Source organism: Aptenodytes patagonicus, chromosome 3, assembly GCF_965638725.1.
Source record: "Aptenodytes patagonicus chromosome 3, bAptPat1.pri.cur, whole genome shotgun sequence".
NCBI lineage: Eukaryota > Metazoa > Chordata > Aves > Sphenisciformes > Spheniscidae > Aptenodytes > Aptenodytes patagonicus.
In genome coordinates this window covers 49,128,396-49,151,839 of record NC_134951.1, presented here as the reverse complement: position 1 = coordinate 49,151,839, position 23,444 = coordinate 49,128,396, and the positions used below count along the sequence as shown (strand labels likewise).

The following is a 23,444-nucleotide window of genomic DNA, read 5'->3' as shown; positions in this document are numbered from 1 at the left end:
ATTTGAAAAATTCACGTACAATAAGTTGTTTAATTCTAGTAGGAGATGTTTTTGTAGCTTTCCTTGAGAATAGTTTTAGTTCCTGTACTAGTAGCTGAATGCATGAGTGTTTTGTTTTAAGGCATGAGCTATGGCTGAAAGAGGTCAAGTGAAGAACTGTAGTCAACTTAATGTTACAGTTTCAGCAGCTGACACTATTGCTGATCTCAATTTCTGAAAATTGTATTTCAAACCAACAACCAAATAAGGAGTGTATTTTCAGACAAAGCGGAAGTGTGGTTTCCCTTGCTATATAAATGTTGATTTGGTTTCGGAACGCTTTGGTTAATTAGATTCAATTGATTGTAAATGTTAAGCATTTTCTTTGCTTGAAAATGTTTGTTCTGCTGTGTTGCAGAACTCTCTTAAATACACATCTAAATGCCAACCAGTTACACTGGTCTTTTCTTCAGAGTGTTTAAAACATATTGGTCTTGATAATTATGAAACAAACTTATGAAACATATGAAATATATCCTGAAATGAATGATATACAAACACCGGTATACAGTCTTTGACGTCAAATGCAGAATCAAGAATATCAGCTCCTTGTATAATATAGTTAATTATAGTATGTAGTATCGTACCACATATTAAAAATTAGGGATTTTTCCTTTTAATGAGTATGCTATGGCAAATGATCTGTCTAATCATTAAACCAGCTGCAGATGTTAAAAATAAAGTGCAAAAAAAGAAAAAGTTCATGTAGATATATCTACATTGAAACGCCTGCCCCATAGTGGAAGATTAATATTATGAGTGAATATGATGAATATTATGCTAGGAAGGTTTTCTTTAGTGTCTTCACAATTTTGAGAATAGCCATTGATCTTCTGAAGTTATCACCTTCTTCCGGTTTTCTTAAGTTTTTAGAAATCCATTACCTTGTGTCCCGTTCACCGTAGTCTGTTACCATCATGCTCTGTTACCTTTCTTAGCTTGTGTTATCCTTGAAACTTGTGTTTATTTACATTTGGTGTGTGTAAAGTTTGTTTGCTTTTTAACAAAGCTGTGGTTATTTCTACATATACTTCTTAGAAAGATATATATTCACACCTTCCCCCCCAATACTTTAGCAAAAATTCCCAGAGCAGTTGCATATCTGTATGGAATTCAGGAAATGGTTGGAATTTTATAACTATTCAGGCAGTAAAGTGTGACAGACACAGATCTCATTAGCAGTGCTCCGCAGAGCCAAAAACCTACCTGTTCTGTTTTATACTGAAGCGCAAGAAAGAAATACCAGAATCGGAGAAAGATACTTTCCCTCTTCTAAAGTGCCATGAGTTAATGTACACCTTCCTGTGGCCATCAGACTTTCACAGTGTTGTCTCTTAAGATTCTTTACCAGAATCTTTGGAATGTCTTAATAAATTAAATTCAACATTGTTCATTTATCTACTGTTGTGTTAACTCATTTGCAAGGAATTCTACCATGCCAGAACTGAATAATTTACTCCTATGAAGTCATGCTGATGTGTCCCTGTCATACTATAAGTTAGAGTGTGATGCTTGATTGAAGTTACATGTTCATGTGTTTTAATAGATGTACGTGTGTTTTCATTTTTTAAGACTAAGGCTGGTAGGAGGTAGTTGCATTCTACAGGCATGTGTTTTGACAGATGGAGAGAAGCTTTTTATGTTGATTTTTCAACAGTCATCCTCTGCAAGACTTCAAGCTCTTCCTGGCTACTGGGAAATTAAAAGTTGGTGATTCAGCCTCTAATTTTGATCCATCTGCTCAAACTAATGAGATATCTCATTTGTAGGCTTCACTTTGAATTACCAAATGCAACTGAAGCTATAACATTTGTCTTATAGCACGATTTTCCTCTTGTTTAACTTGAGGAAAGATATAATGATAGATGGCTTGCCCTACCGAGTTTTCTAGGGTTTTTGTTATAGAAATTTTTTATCATGACTGAAAAAGTAAGATCAGAAAATGTCCCAAAGGTTTCCAGGTGCTTTTTAAGTCAGTGTGCTCTTTTTGTAGGATTACTAACAACGTAGATCTTCGTTAGGAGGTTTCTCTGTCAGATCCTACCTCTTAAGACTGCTTTAAGTGAGAACCTCTAGTGCTAAGTCTGCTTTCCTGGGACTGTCCCTCTGTGCTCGATATTAGCTGGTGGATATTTGTTTTCATGTCATACTTTGAATTTACTATGTTCTTAGATTATCTGAAAAGATGTTAGATCCTCTTGGACTGATTTGCGCTTTTGGAGTTTTATTTCTACCTCTTAATAAACCAAAGATTCTTTAAACAAAGAAAAAAAACCCAACTGAAATTACACACTGTTCATCAGAGAATATGACTCCATGCTCAGTTGCAGGTGGAGTATTTTTGCCAGCATTTATCTTTGGGATACTGTTCCCTTGAAGACTGGGTGAAGGCTCAGTCACCGAAAATTATCATTCCCTCAAAGTGATAACAGCTGTCTCTTGTTAGGCAGTCACCAATAGTGGGCCACAGGCATTAACAGTATTAATTAGCTACAGAGCTGAAGAAGCTTCTTCACATTTTATAGCCCTGTGAGAAAGGCATCTAATGGTGACAAGCTCTGGGGAGTGGGTAGCACCTTTCTGAGGCAGCCTGTAGAGAACCTCGTGAGATCAGCAAAGACAGTGATGGAAGACCATACGTATCGACATCATTTCTATAATAAATTGAAACATTCCGTTACTAGCTAGTTTAGGACGATACATATCATACTGTCTTTATCTTCACAGTGTATGAGGGGGAAAACACCCTTGTCATGTTATGCTTTGAGAAGTAACATAGTGTTTTTAGGAGTTTTGAGAAATTATGGTATTTTTAAGGTTTGGGGTTTTTTTTCCTCTGAAACATATCATATGAAAATTTAACTTTAAATTCTTTTATCTAAAAAATATGGAGCTATTGCTCTTGCCAAGGTTCAGTTGCTTGTTAGTATCCTAGGGAATTAACTCTTTTTGACTCTGACTATCGCTGCTGTTATACAGGTGCACAACCATTATATCTCCTGCTGTTGCTGACCTTTTGCTGGTTTATCCCACTACCTTGGTTACAGAGAGATGATCATATGTTTCTCTCATTGTCCCCATCACCTCCTAAATACTTTGCTATTATGAATTTGTCAGAACCTTACTCTTTGCTTTCTTTTTTTTTTTTTTTGTGGCCTGAACATTCTCTCTTTGTCAAAAAAAAATTTAAAACCTGAAATTGCATAAGATTCTTGGGATCTTGAAGTTAATTTCTTGCATTACGAGTTAGAAGGGGAGTTGCTTAAGTTCTTTGAAAGCTTTCAGAGGAAGTACTTCCTCAAACTGCACTCATAAAACTCTCTTGTTTTTGCCACATTCCCCAGACTACTCATCTCTTCTGTTTCTGCAACCTTTTCTTATTTTTTTTCTCATAGCTGATTCTCTTTGATATTACTTAAACCTTCAAAAGAAGTTCTGTGTTCTCTTTGCCCTTGGTGTTGTTTTAGCAGATCTCCCATACTTACTCTCTGCACCTTACTTTCCTCTCTGGGTTTTTTCCTGACCTTCAGTACTCTGTTACTCTGCTTGTCTTCAGCCACAGATATCTACGTTTCTGTCCTGGTTCCTTACCCAAAGCACTTTGCTCGTTTGCCAATTTGGCTGTTTTCAATTTGGAGTGCCTTTGGCATGCTCCTGTCTTCTGAAACCTCTTTTCCTTTTTAATGCCTCTGTTTTCCCACTGCTTTTGAGAGTTTTCTGTGTAACTCTGAGATGATGTATTGTCTGTTTTAACTTTTCTTCCACTCGCTTTGGTACTCAGTGAAACTCCTTGAAAGTTCATTTTCTCACTGAGCTTGGTATTTTCAGTTCATAGCAAAAACTGACTGTTCAGTGGAAGTTCTCACATCTTTCTGTGGTTATTGCCCTTGCTATCTGTGCAGGCATTGAGGCTCAAGGTGTCAGTACATAAATGCTGAGGAGACATCATGGCTTTAGAGGAAGTGGTTTCAGTATGCAAGGAAGAGCCCTTCTGGTGGCCAAAGATGCCAGGTTGTCTGTTGCAAAGAACCTGGATTTTTGAAACAGCCAATAGCTATTGAAAGCCTCACCACAACATCCAAAAGCGAATGCAGTAGTAGGATTCCTACATATTTAGCAACAACTCCGGTTAACTTGAGTGGAGCAGGCTTTAGGAACTGTAAACCAGTGGAGATATGGCAGCCTTTTTAGAATTAACATGCTGGAAATCTTACTACTGAAACTAAAAATGTAGAGGAAAACTACTTAAAACAATGAACAGCCATATACAAACCATCCGTTCTCGATGACGCGCTATGAGTGGTGATTTCAGACTGCCCATTTTGTGATTATTTCAGCTCAGTTTTCTTAACAACCCTTTGAAGGAAAGTGCTTTTTCAAGTACCTTGTTAGTTTCTGAGCTTTTGCTCTTCTGATTTGAACTGGTTTCTTAGGTTTAGCTGGCTGCTTCTGTCTCACCGTTTTGCTTTTGCAGTGTTGTCTCAACTGCATCCGATAGACCTATGACAAGCTTTACCTTTCATCTTTTAAAATGAAATTTGGATTTTTTTTTAATGTGCAGAGTACAGCCATGTATACTTGTTAAATTTTTAATTAGTGTATGCATTGGGTGGTTAGTATGCAGTTTTCTGGAGATCAAGCTTGCTTTATTAATTAGAATTTATGTACTAAATTAAAATGTTGTCCTGTACCACTGTTGTGCATTTAGTTCATTAGAAGTAATATTGAGATGCTATTTTTTTTTTTTTTTTTTTTAAATCTTGGAATAATTTCTAAGTATCACCTTGCACAGATTTTTAATACTTTACTCTTTCAGATCAGGATTTTTGATGTCACAGATCAGAAACAGATTACACTTGAATTTATTTAGTCAAAACTGGTTCTGTGCTATGTATTGCCCATAAAGCATTCACTTTGTCTGTAATTGTTCTCTGTTTACAATAATTGACTTGAACTCTGCAGTACTAAGAAGTGTCATCTTGGTTTTCTTACAATGCTATCTTAAAATAAAAAAGAAACACTAAGTAGTTATTTTAAATGTATTATATTAAATTGTCAAAAGTGAATTTGACAGGTATTAATTTCATCTGTAAAAATGATGGATTAAATTTCTTTATTATCAGTTTTCCAGCTGTTATTTGGTTGCAGAAGCCGTGTGAAGATAAAAGTTTAATAAGCTTAGTTACTGCAACTGTTGACAGTGCTTTTATAGCTGTGTCATAAGATAAGATTTAATAAAACAGTATTTTCTTCAGAGGTCTCTCTGGAACTTAGTACCTTGAGAATTAAGCTTGTCCTAGTATTTTTTTCTGGGTGAAATAGTGTTTATAGCACACTTTGGACAAATAACTCTGAAAAGTTCCTGGATTTGTTACAATGTATTCTTTATCTTATAGCCTGAAGAGTTTATTTCAGTCTGAGTTTTTGGAACTCTGTATCTATACAGATTGCTTCTGCTTCATCACCTGGTGTAGCTTATTTGCATATATATGTGTATATATTGCTTCTATATTTATATATGCACACATGTATGTAAGTATATAAAAATACACAAATACAGAAGGTAAAGTGGTCTGGCAGGATAGCTGAATTATGGCTGATCATTTTAGATGTTATTTCTGTGTCAGCTGATTCAGTGAAGACTTGAATACTTTGGATAGTTTTCTGTGGAACTTCTTTTGCAGTTTTTGCACAATTAGGGCCCATTTGTATGTATGGTTTCTTTAACTAAATCACAGACAAACTAATTCAGTGATGGTGCACTATTTTTATGTTCTGCATCTTCATCATTTATTTATGCACTTCATTTCCAGAATAACTGCCTTTTGCAATTTTAAGGATATAATAGTTACTATAATCTTATGCCTGAATAAATGAAACTTTGTATTTTACTTTAATTAAAAATACTATATTGATGTGCTCTGTAGAAGATACGCTTCAAGAAATGTTATATACCAGATGTTTCATGTTATTGTCAAATGGTACGTATTTTCCTCTATATTTTCTGGTCAAATCTGTTTGGCTTTAAACATTTAATACCTTGTCAGCTGCCTATATGAACAGCTGAGGAAATTGCTGGAAATGGATGCCATAACAAGTTATGTATATAATAACCCATTATTCTTCAATTAGGTAGCCTTCTAAATGTTTGTGTGCTACATTTCTGTGCCTTATGTTAATGTTTGCATATATGTTTGTATTTACGTAGTAGCTTGTCTGTATATGTGTACTCAGGCATTCACAATGGATTTATGTAGACCAGAAGCACCAATTTAATATCTTTCCATTAATTATGAGTTCACGAGGTGTTCAGTTTATGTCTGTAGTCTTGCACAGCTACACAATAATGTCGGTATAGGTAATACAACTGTTTAAGGTAGCAAGTGCTACTATTTAGAATTATTATTCTTCTGATCTTATGAAAGTACATTGAATCATTAAAACAAAAAATCAAATCTAGTTCCAAATGAGTAACTTCTTATAGCCTAAAATTATATTTAAATGAAATAATCAATAGTTACATCTTGAGCCGGTTGGCCTTTTGTGGATGACCTAAGTGTTAAGTTACAGATGCATGGCTTACAAGTGTGGGAAAGGCAGCTTGACCCGTCTTGTAGCCTAATGCGATGAGTTTTACTAGCTCTATGTTAAAAGCTGTTTTTCAAACATGGGGCTGCAGACCATTAGTGGTCTAGAAGATTGTGGGAAGTTAAGTCCGTGGATCCCTGTCAGCCTCATGTTGTTCTTCAGTAAGAATTTAATGGCAACAATAAATGATACTCCGGAAGACACATTGAGGATTGTCAGTGGTCCAAAGCTATTGAAAATTCTTGTGCTGTAGCCCTGAAAGAAATGGATCTGTGTGCTTAGTTTAACATAATAGATAGTATCAACTAATAAACTTCCTGATTATTGTCAAAACTTCTGTAAATTATTCAAAATGTAATAAGATAACTACTGTCCACCGAGACCTTATGCCTATCACAGACTTTTTAACAGACGTTACCAGAAAATCCAGTAGTAATGTCATTGGCGGGTTTTAATTTGAAATACACAGTAATATAGGATGCTATAGAAAATAAGTTATTTTGAGGAATCCATGAGGATGGGAAATAAATATTCTTTATTAAGACACTAAGATGCATCAGGAAATTCCTTTTGACTTTAGACTTCTATACACTTTTCAGAGTATGAGATTTCTCACATACGTAGTGCTGTGGTGTTGATAGTTTTCTTTGTGGTTACTGAAGAGATGACTCCAAAATATGTTATATTTGCATACACTCATGTATTTAATCATGAGGTATTTATAATTTTCTTATTTAGGAGAGGATATCTTGAGAAGGGCTAGGTATATAAGGTATGGGTTTATGAGGGACATTCTAATTGTTCTAGCGCAGTTTACTATTGTTTGCAAGCTGTTGCATCATTTAAATTCTTCATAACTTTATTAAGTTTCATATTAAAAACATTGCTTATACTTGAAGGCAGTTCTTCACTTTTCTGATGATGTAGAAAACCTTTTGATTAGGAGCAAAAAAAGCTTCTGGATAAAGGTCTGTGTTTTTAAATCAGTACTGTTAAGAAATAAGCTAGAAAACCTGACTGTTCTGTTCTTTAATTGTTTAGCAGGTTTATTTATGTTACTGGATCTTACAAAACCAGAAGATATGGAGGTTGACATGGCAATTTTCTTAATCTTTTTACTTGAGTAAAAGGAATGGGAATAGATATGAAGATTTCTCCGGTATCCTCTATGTTCCTTTCCTTCAGTAAAGCTGAATAGAATCTGCTTATCACTACTGGCTCCTGGGTTATTTTTTCATATTATGGATGGTATACATATAAGTATAAATAGTTTTGGAAACATAAGACATGACAACTCTTATTCTGGAGTGATATTTATCAAAAATATAATTTATGATAATGCAGAAACATTTTATTGTACAAATTCAAAATAGTTAATGTCAGAACAGGACAAAGGGAAATGCTTGAAACAAATTACTGCATGATCTTGTTTTTCTAAAAAAAGATGCAGTGAAAAGCTGCTTATAATTTTGAATAATAATTGTCATTCAAGTCCATTGGCATCTGCAAAAATGCAATTGTTAACTGCCTAATGACATATATTTGCATAGTAATAGACTAGCTATTCTTGCTTAGTCTTCTAGACAAGAACAGATATTGCTATTTCTATTTCTATCCTGTCAATTAAAATTCAGAATAATTTCTACTACCTGTAGGAGTCAGTAAAGTGTTGTTTGCTTGTCTTATTGAATAATTTGCCCTCTACTTTAATTTTCACTCTATTCATTTTTCCTCTGCATTTTGTCATATGTTTGGCTAATGCTACAAATTGAAGATAGCATAGATCCCATTATACTGTTCTGAAACAGGTTTCCTTTAATGTCCAGAATCCATATTTAAACATTGATTCCATAACTGAGCATTTATTTTATAGGCCATCTAATATAATTCAAACATAATAAAACAAGATCGTAAACACAAGTGCTTGCAATTTTTAAAGTAATTAGTAATTTAGAACTTCCTAATGTAAATTAAATCAGACAAACCAATCAGCATATATTAGTGGAAAATGTGTATAATTGTTGTACAGGTATAAAGGAAGAGTCATGAAGTTTCATATGGGCAAGTACTTTTTACTCAGAAGCATCCTCCCGTTAGTGCTGCTGCATGCACACTGACTGTTCTTCAGTGTAAAGGTTTGATATCACCCGGGTCTCCTATTTTAATGCTAGAGGCTTAATGTCAAACTTATGGGTCCAGAACTGTTTTATCCATAGCTTTGAGTGGAAATGACACCGAAAGCCTGTATCTTTCATTTTTAAGTAGTGGCAGAAGACACAGTGTCATGTTTTACATGAGCATAACTGAGTGCCTCTGTGAAATGCCTGTGCACTACTACATGCAGCATATGGAACAAAAAGGAGAAATTAGGGGTCTGCGTCCAGTTGCTGAGCTAAGATCATGTTGAGATCAGAGATGTGATGTGATAGTTCACATGACTGAGTCCTGAAATGGGTGGAAACAGGCTCTTCAGCAAGGCCAGGCCAGAACGGCAAGAAACTTGCTTGTATGTGAGAGCACAGCAGGGATAGCTGGAGCTCTGCCTAGGGACGGATGATGAGTCAGCTGAGAGTTTAGGAGGAGGATTAGCCAGCAGACAGACATGAGCAACATTGTTGTGCGAGTTTGCTACAGACCTAGTGACCAGGAATAAAGTAGATGAGGCCTTTTTCAGACAACTAGAAGCAGCCTCATAGTCACCGTCCATGGTCTTCCTGGGGGACTTTACCACCCCAATATCTGCTGGAGGTACAATACAGCAGGGCAAAAGCAATCCAGGAAGTTTCTGGAGTGCATTGATGACAACAGATGATTGAGGAGCTGATAAGGGTTGATGCTGTGCTGGACCTTGAACTTACAAAACAGGAAGGAGAGGTTGGGGATGTGAATGCTGGGAGAAGCCTTGGCTGCAGTGACCATGAGATGGTGGAGTTCAGGATTCTGATGGAGGGAACAAGGCGAAAAGCTAGACCACAGCCTAGCACACCTTAACAGAGAGGTGTTAAGTGAAACAGAGTTGCTGAACTCAAGCATTCAGTGACCAGCACTCTAATAACAAGATGGAAAGATACCTGAAAGAGTCAGTGTGCTTCCCCAAAAAGATGAATGCACCGTTTTGGAGTTATCATAGAGAATGTTAGTTTGAAAGACATGTTTTCCAGTAGCAAAAGTTAGTGCAAGCATCTTTACTGTCCAAGGTAGGAAGAAAGGTGTTTCAAAGGATTTCAGGTACCTGATTATAAATTTTCATGAATGATTTTAGACACTTGTTACGTGTGTATGTGGTGTGTTTTTTCTTTCTCCTCTAAGTGAAAATGTAAGTCCTACTAGCATCTAGTTACGTGTCTCTGATAACAGAAAAGTACTAGTTCTTGTAGGTATTTTGAGTAATAGCATGTTTTTCAGTGCTTTGACGATGCACTAACATGTTTCAGAAAGATTGCAATCTGGAATATGCAACACTTCGGGAATGCAAGCACTTCCTGTTGTGATTTTTGAACAAAGTCTTTGGTGAAAACGTTTGATTTGTTTCATACTTTAAGAAAATTCTGGGGAGGTAACCTAGCTAGAGACATTTGCTTTCTCCTTTCTTGTATATTTTTTATCATTTAAAAGCTTTGGTTTCAGCAGAGCAGCAGCAGACGCTTTCAGCACTAGGGCTATATACACCAGAGCTAGCTTTGAACTACAGAGTACAGATCTAATTACACAGCTTGTAGCTGTGGAACCGCTTCTCTCTAGTCTAAATTACTTTTCCTAACTTATTTGCATAATTTAATGCACAGAGATTTTGCCACTGAAATATAATATTCTCTGACACAGTTAGGACAGGCTAAATTAACCCCCTTAAGACTATATTGCTGTTTCACAACGTATTTGGTAAATGCTTACCAACTTCATTGGGGAAAAAACATTCAACAAGGCGTAATATGTCAATTTTTAGTTAGGGATGGTTCTTTACAAACATATTTGGTGATGTACAGAGATTACGAGTAAACATTAACCTTAAGATTGGGCACCTCTAATCAGCTAATAAAGCAGTCTATTGTTTTTAATCAGACTTGGTCTGTCTACCTCTCACTGAGTTGTTTTTTATTGTCAGCAATTTATGCAATCATTTTAAATTTAAAAATTCAGTCAGGTGTTGATATGTGATCATGAAATACATAAAAGTCAATGAATTCAAGTGTGCGTTATTAGTTTAAAGACAGTGGGAGGTAAATTTCATAAAGAAAATGTGCTACACATCTGAAAATGACGTATCTTTCTATAAGAACTGTAGAAAGGCTTCTGGGTAGAGGACAGTTATACAATGCTTGTTTCTTAGTTATTGTTTGCATAATAAGGTCTTATGTCTTTCTGAATGAATGATGTCAGACACTGTCACACAACGATTCTGTAAGAAGAAGCAGCAGCCATATAAAAGGTGTTAAGAGGGTACCAAATGTCGTCTTTGACACAGTGAATATTCTGAGGGGTTTTATGCATTAGACCTTTATTTCTTTTTGTTCATTTAGTGCAGGAATTTAATATGTTAAAGAAGTAGTTCTGTGTCAGGACATATCTTCATTCCAGAAGGTTGAAATCGTGTGATGGATACAATAAAGAATAATAAAAAAAGAAGAGATGGCCTGTTATGGAGGACAAAGAAACACTTCACTGAAAATTTAGATTTAGTCCCTGCCTCTGACAGTTTATGTCTGATGTTACAGAAGGTGAAGCTGCTGAAATAAAAATCTTTAGAAGTACATATTAATCAGGGCTTCTAAATTTTGAGAATTATGACATAGGAAGCATTGATCTGATGATTGAGAGTATTGGGTGCTCATCGCTTCAATGGAGTTAATAGGAGCTCTGCTTTGAGTTTATCAAGTCATATATAGTAAGAAGTATGATCTCACATCTGAAGTTTCACGCTCAGATAGTGAATACACTTAACCTTAGTTTCAGTTGCAAAATGGGAATATGAGGAAACAATGTTGTATATATTTTTTCTTGATGTTATGTAGTCCTGACTTCTTGTAATGATTAACCTCACAGCAAATCCCATTATGGAATTGTTAATTCTTGAGAGCAGGGTTTGATCAGAGTATGCTGGATAAAACAAGGTAAAATCTAGATCTTGATTCATTAATTGAGCATTGTCTGTTTCACATACAAAATGTGGCAGGTAATGTTTCAGTGAAAGAAGCAAGATTAAATACAGACTGTATTTGTTAAAGACTAGCTTCCCTGTTTAGCACCATCCTATTCTCTACGTATTTTGCATGGTAGCCCAGCCAGCTCCTTCAGGTGAGGGTTGGCAATTCCAGGTTTTTTTCTGGATTTCTCCTGCCTAGCTACTATTCCTAGTGATGCACTTGAAACATCTTCCAGTCCCCTGACAGAGAAACAGTCTGCTTGTTTTTCAAGTCTTGTGGAAAACCCAGCATGGAATTGTGCTTGTCCTGTTTAGTTTCAGCTGCATGTAGGCAGAAGCTTTAGAAATCATAACTGAAGTTTTGTCAAGTCTGTACCAAGTCTCTGCTAAATGAAAGCAAAAACATATCATCTTTAAATATTAACCCCTCAGATCACTGGGTAAATGGAGTAAAAAAGAATGTTGATGCTCTTAATGGCTACAGTTTATTTTTATATATAATATTGGATACCAGAAGTTTTCAATATTATTAATTTATTGAAATTTATTAAGTATCATGGTTAAAATAAAAGATAAAGGGACCTTGGAGGATAAAGTGCAATGTGATCCCAATCCATCTGTCTTCCGGTTCTTGAAGCATCTAAACTGCGTGCCTCCTAGTATCGAAGTTCCTAAAGGTCCCAGGATTGTTTCTGAACATATACTATGGTAGGCAGTGATGAGAGGAACGTTTTAGTTGTTTTTAGGTAGAAGGTTCCAACTCTTTTTCCAGCACTGTTGACATTCTCAGCAGCATGAAAAAAATCTGAAAATGTTTCTCATAAACATTTTGATTAGTGTTTTCATGGCTTTTGAATATTATATCAGCGATCCTGCTGTTACAGTGGTAATATTCTTGTGGGCTTTTAACTGTGAGCATTTCACAGTAGTTCTCTTCCCCCCCCCCCCCCCTTCAATTCCCTGCCCAGTACCCTGGACTGTATAATTTTATTTCTGCGAAGAATTCAATTTTTCTACAAAATTTCAATTTAATTTATTTTATGGTCTTATTTCTTAAGGCATTTTGGTCTTTTCTAGTACCCCTTGTAGCTCTGCTTTTAATATCTGCATTTCTTGAGCTCGTATGTATCTTATCTAGCATCTCAAGTAGACGACTGCAGGTGTGCCTAATTCTGTACAACTATTACATTGGTTGTAATAGTTGTACAGAATTACAGAACTACAACATTCCATAGTGCTACATAATATTTTTTGTCATTTTTTAGATTAATCCTCAAGTCTGTCACCATTTCAAATAAAATCAAGGTGCCAGAATTTGAAAAAGGATTCAGATTCTTTTCTACTGAGACAAACTGATTATTGAGTGATGTGTTTTGAAGTATGTTAATTGAAAGGAAAGTATTGCAAAAGTAATGCTATGTAGTCATTTTAGAAATGTTCAGTGGCAAAGATTCAGTTATACAATATACTTGCATTTATATGTTTGTATAATATTCTATAGCAAAGTGTCAGCTATTAGATTTTATTTTCCTACAGAGGTTCATATTAAGTTGAGTTTCTAATATTTCTGTATGACTAGTAAAAATTAAATATGAATGTTACAGCTTCATCCCCCAGTGTGCTACTTTTAGCACAGTTTCATCTGCTTTCAAGGTGAGGTAGAATTAAGGGCAGGGAAGAAACCTGAAAAATAACAACAAATTTTCTTCTGAGTCTTCAAAATAATATTTCCTTATCTTTCTGGTGTTACTTATCATTGTCTTAGCAGAACCAGGACATCATAGTGACAGTTGACTTCAGAGTGTCAGTTCCGAAAGGCTCTGCCTGATTATGACTGGAACTAAGAGGAATTTTCCTCACACTTACAGTTTCAGGAATGGGCTCTATACAAACATTGCAGCTGCTGTTCATGTATATAATAATTGAAAGGAAGATTCTTCAATTAAGGGCTTTGATTTCTACTGTCATCTTTTGTGTGACTAATAGTCTGTGCTCTGCTTTGTGTAACTGTAATGACTTACGGTTTTACCTGTTCTCATTTCCCAGTACAGCTTTTTTACCCCTTTTTCTCTTAAATAGGTCTAGACCACCAAAGTATTACACCTAAATTTTTATCTTTTTTTTTTACTGTAGCTTGTTTAGTTTGAAGTTACCTCCTAATATGACTCTTTCTTTTTATCTTGTTTAAACAAGCCGTAACGAATTATACCCTGGTTAATTAAGAGGTTTATTGGATATAGATACACACTGGTGTGCAGATTTGCTTGCTATTTTATTTGACTCTTTTTATTAGTTGCTTTCAAAGCTTAAAAGCAATCCTGCTTACAGCTGCTCTTTTAGATTTGTCCTTCTAGCCATATAATTCACACTCACTCCAAAAAATTCAGTCAGACCACACTTCATTTGGTCTTTGATTAGGAATTTTAAAAAGGTCAGGAGAACCAGTAAGATATTTATCAATATTATGTCAAAGCATGCAAAAATATACTAGTTTAATATGTTTGAACTTAATTAATATTAATGCTGTGTAAACACCATTCTCAAAGTCGCCATTTTAGATTTAAGATATAGGTGGCGATTTCAAAATTAATGCAAGACTGAAATCAAATAGAATCTAAAAAATTAAAATACAGTGTAAAACCAATCAACAAACCTATTTTGTGGTTAAATCACACCTTAGTGCATATGTGACTTTTTTTTTTTTTAAGGAATCAACATGTCAAATGTTTTTAAACTTCCTAATTCAGGAGTTTCAAAATTACCTGGATAAAAAAAAAAATCCTATTTCACCTTAATGCCCGATACTGTATTTCCTCAGTTTCTCAACTTTCAGATTTTAGCTATTTTCACAAGATTAATTTTTAATCTATTCAACAAAGAATCAAATTTTAATATGACGCCATTTAAGAAGGAAACAAACTAGTAAACTATAAAATCAAGTTGATTTTAAAAGTGAAGATTTTTTTCAGTCAAACCTGTTGACAGAGTTTAGAAGTGAGAATTCACTGGAGAAGACATAGTGGATCTGTTAATAAAAAGAAACTGCTGTTTTGAGTAGTTTTCAGTATTCAGTATTCAGGCCTTCTATAGAAAAAAATTACGAAAAGGTAAATAGACAAGTAATCCTTAAGCAATTAATGAAGACAGAAGGGACATACACTGTACTTTGTTATGTTGTGGTCCTCTTACTTTTTGAAGAGATTTTAAAAAGATTTTGCCAATATGTTGTTTTTAAGTTAGAGAAAATTGGTATGTTGCTGTGACGTGTCTGAGAATATTTCAGCTCAGATGAAAGTTAATAATTGTAGGAGTCACAGTGTTACTAAATTGATGATGGAAAGATGTACCAAATAAGCTAAAACAGGTAATGCTCCCAGTAAGCAAATAGTTATGCACACATTGTTTCTCTTTTTATCTCTTCTCTGTATTGTCACCTGAATTAATTTGCTTGGTTTTTAATTATAAATTTATAATTTATATAAATTCACAACTATTATGTCTACTTTTATATAAAATTATATGTGCATTATACATTTACAATTAAATTATTAATTTCAAAATTAAGGACAGAGGCAATAACTTGTTTAATTATACCCTAAATACTGCTACTTTGTTAATGGTGTTTCATTTAAAGTAATTCAGTTATGCACTGCAAGTTGATACAAGGATGATGCTGACAAAAGGCCAAAATTAAACCCGCAGTTCTCTGGAATTTGACATATAAGTTTTAAAATTCAATGGAAAATATCTTAAAACAGAATTATAACTCCATGGTTACATTTTTAATTAAAATTAGATGGACTTGCAAAACAGTGTTTGCCATTTACTCAAGAGCAAGGCACTCAAACTTTTCCATATGTGAGTTTTAAGAACACAGAAATTGTCATACTTGATCAAACTGAGAGTTGTCTGACCAAGTATGTGGGGTCAGTTTAAGCAAACCCTGGACAATACAAAGTGCTTAGGGGGCAATATAAAGTGTTTTCCATAGTGTACCTTTTCCAGCAGTATGTGGTTAACAGACATTCAGAACTGTTATTACACTTGAATTAAGTGGTATTTAATCACTTTTCCCTTTCTACACCAATCGAGGGGCTTACTGCCATGATTTATCTTAAATGTGCCTTGCAGTGAATCTTAATTTAATATCAGTTTAAATTGCTTTATATACATATCTAAAGGGCTAAGTATTAACATCTCATTACGGTCTCTTGGTTCAGATACCATATGTGATGGTAATAAGCATAATTAAGTGACAGTGGGGTTGGGTGGATGATACCTAACTGTATTTCCAAAGCCTACTGCAGACATGGGTACAAATAATTTTTTATTACCACTCGACTCTTATTTGATATTTTCAGGGAAATGTCCACAGTGTTTCTAAGGTATCTTACTGAGTGATAGTATGTGGTTTAAAACCCATATTCATATCTGTTAGTTAAAAATTCATATCCCCATATGTGTTTTGCATTTGTTGGTGCTTAATTTCCTTCTTCTCTTTGATTGTCCAGTCGTTTGGGACTGCAATATCCTCCTGAGGTTCTTTATAGTCAGTTTTTGTTTCAGCTGTCTCACATAGTCAAGTCATACCATCAGGAAACTTATCACCTCACTATTTGCTTTCCAGATCATTTAGGATGTGTCAAATAACTCAAATCTTTACATCAACAGTAATCTCCCTACTTTGTGAAAATGAACTATTTATTGCCAGCAATTCCCTATCTTTTAAAGACTAAAGAATTAAAAAAGAGAACCTTCTCAAAAGCTCTTTGAAAATATTAAATACAATATAGGCAGGATCACCCTTTAATTTCCCTAAAGCAACATTCGTTTTCATCAGTATGTCATGTATTAACTATTTTTTTCTCATTCCTATCAGGAATATTTTGTAATTAAAGTGTTTTCATTATTTGATTAAGACTTTTGTTATTTCTCATCAGCCCCGTTTCTTTCTCTCTTAAGGTGATGGTGTTTGTTCATGCTAGAAATGCCACAGTACGAACTGCTATGGCTCTTCGAGAAAAAGCAAAAAACAATGGTCATATTTGTCACTTTCTGTCACCCCAAGGATCGGATTATGGACAAGCTGAAAAACAGGTAAGTGAATAATTTACGTTGGTAGTCTCTACAATCCTAGAATTGATGGTTTTACGAGACAGTCCAAGATGGGAATAGATGAAGCATTTTTGCGCTCTGAAGGGAAGTGTGGAATTACTGAATTGAATAGAGGAAAGGAAAGAGTAATGGTGAAGGAAGAGAAAGTGCTATTACTTTTAGTTTTTAAACAAGAGTTGATAATAGGTTGTGTTTTACGCAACTTGTACTTAGAGGTCAATATGGATAAAGTCTAACAGGGCATGCTTTATTGGGTGGAGTTCACTTTTGAAAGAAAGATATGATATCCTTTTAATCCGAGAGTCCCATGATGTGCTTTCTCTGTATCTTTAACGTTTCTTGGGAAGAGTTAAAGAACTGAGTGGTGTAGATAGACCCCAAAACTACCTTCCCAGGCTCAAAGCTATTTGAGTATGTGCTTGGAACCCTTCAGTGCTGCACTGGATCTAAGTGAATGCCTGATATGTGAGATAGATGAGGATTTGTAATTTATATTTATCATTAAATTAGTAAAGTTACTAGCTTAAAGTTCATTTATATATCTGAAATTGTTTGATTTCTTAAGTCCATCGTAGCATTGGAGAGGGGGTTATTTATCAAAAAGAACTGGTCAAGTTATAGGAGGATTATTTGGTGATCATTGATCACAGTAGTCTTCATGTAATAGAATCATAGAATCTTTAAGGTTGGAAAAGACCTCTAAGATCATCGAGTCCAACCGTCAACCCAACACCACCAGGCCCACTAAACCATGTCCCTAAGCACCTCATCTACACGTCTTTTAAATACCTCCAGGGATGGGGACTCAACCACTTCCCTGGGCAGCCTCTTCCAATGTTTAACCACTCTTTCAGTAAAGAAATTTTTCCTCACGTCCAATCTAAACCTCCCCTGGTGCAACCTGAGGCCATTTCCTCTTGTCCTATCGCTAGTGACTTGGGAGAAGAGACCGACACCCACCTCGCTACAACCTCCTTTCAGGTAGTTGTAGAGAGCGATGAGGTCTCCCCTCAGCCTCCTCTTCTCCAGGCTAAACAACCCCAGTTCCCTCAGCCGCTCCTCATAAGACTTGTTCTCCAGACCCTTCACCAGCCTCGTTGCCCTTCTCTGGACACGCTCCAGCACCTAATCTGCAGCTCAGGAAGTCCCTAAACCACCAATTGCCACAATTTGGGAGAGTATCTCCTGCTTTTTGCACTCTTTCCTTAAGCATCTGCTACTGTCCACTCTTTAAGTCAGAAAACTGTCTTAAAGTATTAATCTGACCTAGCCTGTAAATTTACCACCTTTCTAAAACCATCTGACTTTCCTCATGAATCAACTAATGGTGGGCAATCAAAAAGTAATCTATTTGAGAGTCAAAAATGGGAAAGCCTTTTGAATCTCACAAGGGTTTAGCCCCCTTAATCTGATCTTGTTTAAAAATATTTATATGGATCATAAATTACTAGTATTTTGAGCAGTGGGCAAGTACTTGCCAGCTGAAACTGTACGTTTTTATGCGTTCTAACAGTTCTGTCTTTGTATGAATTGTGTTGACCTTCCGAATTTTTTTCTAATATATAACATACAGAATTAACTTGATCTGCAACAACTTCTTTTCATCTATTCAAGCAATATGCCAGTATTTCTACTGAGAGAATATTTCTAAAACAATTCTTAGTTCAGTGTTATATGTGACATTTACATTTGGTGATATTAATTGAGGTCTAAAGATTAGAGTTAACAGCGTCTTGTTAATATTCCTTGAAAAACAATGTTCTTTCTCTCTCCCCAACTAAATAGCAGAACATAGAGGAGATACTTATTCATTGTAGAAATTTTAATGTGTGTATAAGATAGCTTCTGTCACTGGCAAATGTATTGATAAACTCTTAAATCTTTTGGGCCCCTGTGAAATAGGAATTTTGTGAGGGTTTTAGTTTCTGTGTCTGTCTTTAGATATAATAAATACGTTACTTTATTTTATACCTCTGAAGAGAATGTGAAGGGATTCATTCACACTTATGAATTATGAATGGAGCATAGATGTTACAGTTGGTAAATTCAATTTTCTGAAACATAGAGAAAATTCTATTTTAGAGAAGATTTTTTTAAATCAGGATCAAGTATGTTCTTTCTGTTGAGATGCTTCTGAGAGCTATAATAAATATTTTTAAAACTATGCTAAGTTATAAATTGATGTCGTTATATTTCATAAGACAGCATATTAAAAAGCCCCTCTTTTTCCAGTGGATGTTAGTATCTGCTGCATTATAAAAATAACATCAAACCTGAACCTGGAGATCCCATGTTTCTACTGTAACACTGGTAATTAACGCTGAACTTTTTCTCATTAGATTTCTTAGAACAAAATCTGAAACTCTTAGTTTATGAAAAATCATATTAGTTTTTTAATGCTAATACAGAAAAAATATTTTAAGCTATTGACAGTGCCAGTGCTTATTTAGACACTCAAAATTATTGCTAAAGAAGTTAGGAAAAATTATGTGCTTATTTCAGCCGTGCGTATTATGTGAGGTATCTGTCAAGGAAGTATTTGTCCCACTCACTCTGTATTTCTGTGAAAACTACTGCTGTATGTTTAGTTCTTCTCTTCATTCTGAGATTAAATGAATTAGAAAGCATATTGTTATGTTGATGGGAACCACAAGAATGTCACAGAGAAAAGAAAAGTTCTAAACCTATTTGGAATACAGGTTATTGCTACCTGTGCTTGGATAGCGATTTAAGGTAGCGTTTATAGCACAAATTAAGAGTGGTAGGTAAGATGGCCTATAGGTTGGTTGGCTGCATATCTGAAATAACTTCTTTTTCTAAGGGTATTTATGCATCACACTGAAATCTAGGGGATACTGAGTAAAACAGCAAATTTCCCTGCTCTTTCTTCTACCCCCTACATCCCCACCCCAGCACACATACATTTGTTACAAATCCCAACATCTGTTGTAAATCAAATTTTTGAATTGTTTCAGGATTGTAGTTCCAAATGTTGATCTCTGAGAAAGATTGTAGAAAAGCTGACTTTGCTTTAGAAGATACTTCCAGAAGTTTTCTAACTTCTGCGATGAAGCAAACTCGCCTTCATTGTAATTTAAAACAAATGAATTCTTCTCTTATATTTCATGGGAATTTTTGATCCTTTTGACTTCTTTCTGCATTACTACAATACCAAAAATGCTTCTTTTGCCCAGAAGGTTTAGGGACTTGTATGTTATAAAATGTAATTGAAGAAGCATGAGTGGTATTGTGAAGAACCATTTCGCATACTATAATACAGCCAGAAACTATAGTTCGCATTATACTACCTCAGAATCTTAGGAAGGTAAACTAATAAATAATAATTTAAAAAATTCAAAGATTCCCAACAAAATTCCACTAAATTAAGTGGTTATTTTGATGCTCAATAAATTTCACTGGGAATTCCCTGAAACATTTAAAAACTGTCACCACAAGAAGTGTAGTCATTGTATGAAAGATATGATTATTCTCCATTGGAAATGCCTGAATCTTTTATTTCAATTTTTTTTTTTTTTTTTTGAAATGTAATGAGTAGACATTATGACAAGAAGTCTTTAAACATAGAATAATACAAAGCATGTAACAGTGTTGGCTGCTTTTTCTTTTTAAGTTGTCAGTGTCTTTTACATTAAGTAATATCAGATTTGTGATACTATTAAGGAAAGATTCTCTTTTGATTTATTTTTTAATTATGAAAAACACATTTGAAATCAGGGTATTTTTTTAGTAAACTCATTGTCTATTCATTAAAGTAGTTGTCTTATCATCTTTAGATCATATGCTACCTGCCAAAATAACGCATTCAGTCAGCTGTCTGTTCCCAGTAACTCTTTTCCATGAGGGAGTGAACTGTTGGTTGCCAGAATTTGCCCTGCTAGGGTTTTGGCTAGCCTCTTTCCTGGCTGCTGTTCAGCTTGAGCAGGAAATCCTAATTTACAGTCATAGTACTATAAAAGGCATTTTAAAAGGTGTACTAGTCCACACTATATCAAGAGGAAGAATCAGCTGTATTTATAGCATTTCTGACTGCTTCAGAAAGTAATGTATAATATGAATGTTTTGATGTGATATAATACTTACTATTTGTAGATATAGCAGGCAGATTACATTTCTGAGGCAATGCATCTTATGTACCATATTGGAAAGGACAGACAGGGAAGAGGGGGAGAGGGAGGTGTGCTGTCTGTTAGTTAGATCTTTGGCTGTGCAGAGTTCCACAGTGAAACCAGACATTTGCAGCTCCTGTCTGGTTCGAGATCGGAGCAGGAAGGAACCGACAGGGAGGTTGTGGTTGAGGTCTGTTATGGACCACCCGTCCATGGGGACGTAGTGGATGTGACTTACTAGGAGCTACTGGCAGAAGTCTCCTGCTAGCAGGCCTTCATTTTCATGGGAGATTTCAACCATCTAGCAGGTTCCTGGAGTATGTGGAAGATAACTTCCTGACACAGCTGGTGAGTGAGCCAACTAGGGAAGGCACCCCGCTGGACCTGTTGTTTGCGAACAGAGAAGGACTTGTGGGTGATGTGACGGTTGGAGGCTGTCTTGGGCATAGCGATCACAAAATGATAGTTTTAGATTCTCGGAGAAGTAAGGAGGGGGGTCAGCAGAATTGCTACCTTGGACTTCCAGAGGGCAGACTTTGGCCTGTTTAGGAGACTAGTTGACAGAGTCCCTTGGGAGGCAGTCCTGAAGGGCAAAGGAGTCTAGGAAGGCTGGACATTCTTCAAGAAGGACATCTTCAAGGTGCAGGAGCAGGATGTCCCCATGTGCCAAAAGACAAGCCATCAGGCAAGATGACTGGCCTGGCTGAACAGATTGCTTTGGCTGGAACTCAGGGGAAAAAAAAAGAGAGTTTATGAGCTTTGGAAGGAGGGGCAGGCAACTCAGGAGGACTACAGAGATGTCGTGAGGTTATGCAGGGAGAAAATTAGAAGGGCCAAAGCCCAGCTAGAACTTAATCTGGCTACTACCATTAAAGACAATAAAAAATGTTTCTCTAAATACATTAGCAACAAAAGGGGGGCTAAGGAGAATCTCCATCCTTTATTGGATGCGAGGGGAAGCATAGTGACAAAGGATGAGGAAAAGGCTGAAGTACTTAATGCCTTCTTTGCCTCAGTCTTCAATAGTAAGACCAGTTGTCCTCCGGGTACCCAACCCCCTGAGCTGGAAGACAGGGATGGGGAGCAGAATGAAGCCCCCATAATCCAAGGGGAAATGGTTAACAACCTGCTACACCACTTAAACACACGCAGGTCTATGGGGCTGGATGGGATCCACCCAAGGGTACTGAGGGAGCTGGTGGAAGTGCTCACCAAGCTACTTTCAATCATGTATCAGCAGTCCTGGCTAACTGGGGAGGTCCCAGTTGACTGGAGGTCCTGACTGGAAGGTTGAACTACAGGCCTGTCAGTTGACCTCGGTGCCAGGGAGGGTTATGGAGCAGATCATCTTGAGTGCCATCACACAGCACGTGCAGGACAACAGTCAGCATGGGTTTATGAAAGGCAGGTCCTGCTTGACTAACCTGATCTCCTTGTATGACAAGGTGACCCACTTAGTGGATGAGGGAAAGGCTGTGGATGTTGTCTACCTAGACTTTAGTGAAGCCTTTGACACCGTTTCCCACAGCGTTCTCCTGGAGAAACTGGCTGCTCATGGCTTGGATGGGCATACTCTTTGCTGGGTAAAAAACTGTCTGGATGGCCGGGCCCAAAGAGTTGTGGTGAATGGAGTTAAATCCAGTTGGCAGCCGGTCACAAGTGGTGTTCCCCAGGGCTCAGTATTGGGGCCAGTTCTGTTTAATCTATTTATCAATGATCTGGATGAGGGGATCGAGTGCACCCTCAGTAAGTTTGCAGATGACACCAGGTGGGGCGGGAGTGTTGATCTGCTTGAGGGTAGGAAGGCTCTGCAGAGGGACCTGGACAGGCTGGATCGATGGGCCCAGGCCAACTGTATGAGGTTCAACAAGGCCAAGTGCCGGGTCCGGCACTTTGGCCACAACAACCCCATGCAGCACTACAGGCTTGGGGAAGAGTGGCTGGAAAGCTGCCTGTCGGAAAAGGACCTGGGGGTATTGGCTGACAGCCAGCTGAATATGAGCCGGCAGTGTGCCCAGGCAGCCAAGAAGGCCAATGGCATCCTGGCCTGTATGAGAAATAGTGTGGCCAGCAGGAGGAGGGAAGTGATCGTGCCCCTGTACTCGGCCCTGGTGAGGCCGCACCTCGAATACTGTGTTCAGGTTTGGGCCCCTGGCTACAAGAAAGACATTGCAGTGCTGGAGCATGTTCAAGGAAGAGCAACAAAGTTGGTGAGGGGTCTAGAGCACAAGTCTTATGAGGAGCAGCTGAGGAAACTAGGACTGTTTAGTCTGGAGGAAAGGAGGCTGAAGGGAGACTCTCTACAACTACCTGAAAGGAGGTTGTAGCGAGGTGGGTGTCGGTCTCTTCTCCCAAGTAACAAGCAATAGGAGGAGAGGAAACAGCCTCAAGTTGCACCAAGGAAGGTTTAGATTGGATATGAGGAAAAATTTCTT

At 36.6% G+C, this 23,444-nt stretch overlaps 1 protein-coding gene across 1 annotated transcript in view; it reads left to right on the top strand.

Moving 5' to 3' along the window:
* ASCC3 (activating signal cointegrator 1 complex subunit 3) overlaps positions 1–23,444 on the top strand; it is a 296,878-nt gene that overhangs the window by 138,865 nt on the left and 134,569 nt on the right. The window contains exon 14 of the mRNA XM_076333301.1: positions 16,730–16,864. Coding sequence (XP_076189416.1) covers positions 16,730–16,864 — 135 coding nt within the window. The remainder of the gene's footprint in view (positions 1–16,729; positions 16,865–23,444) is intronic.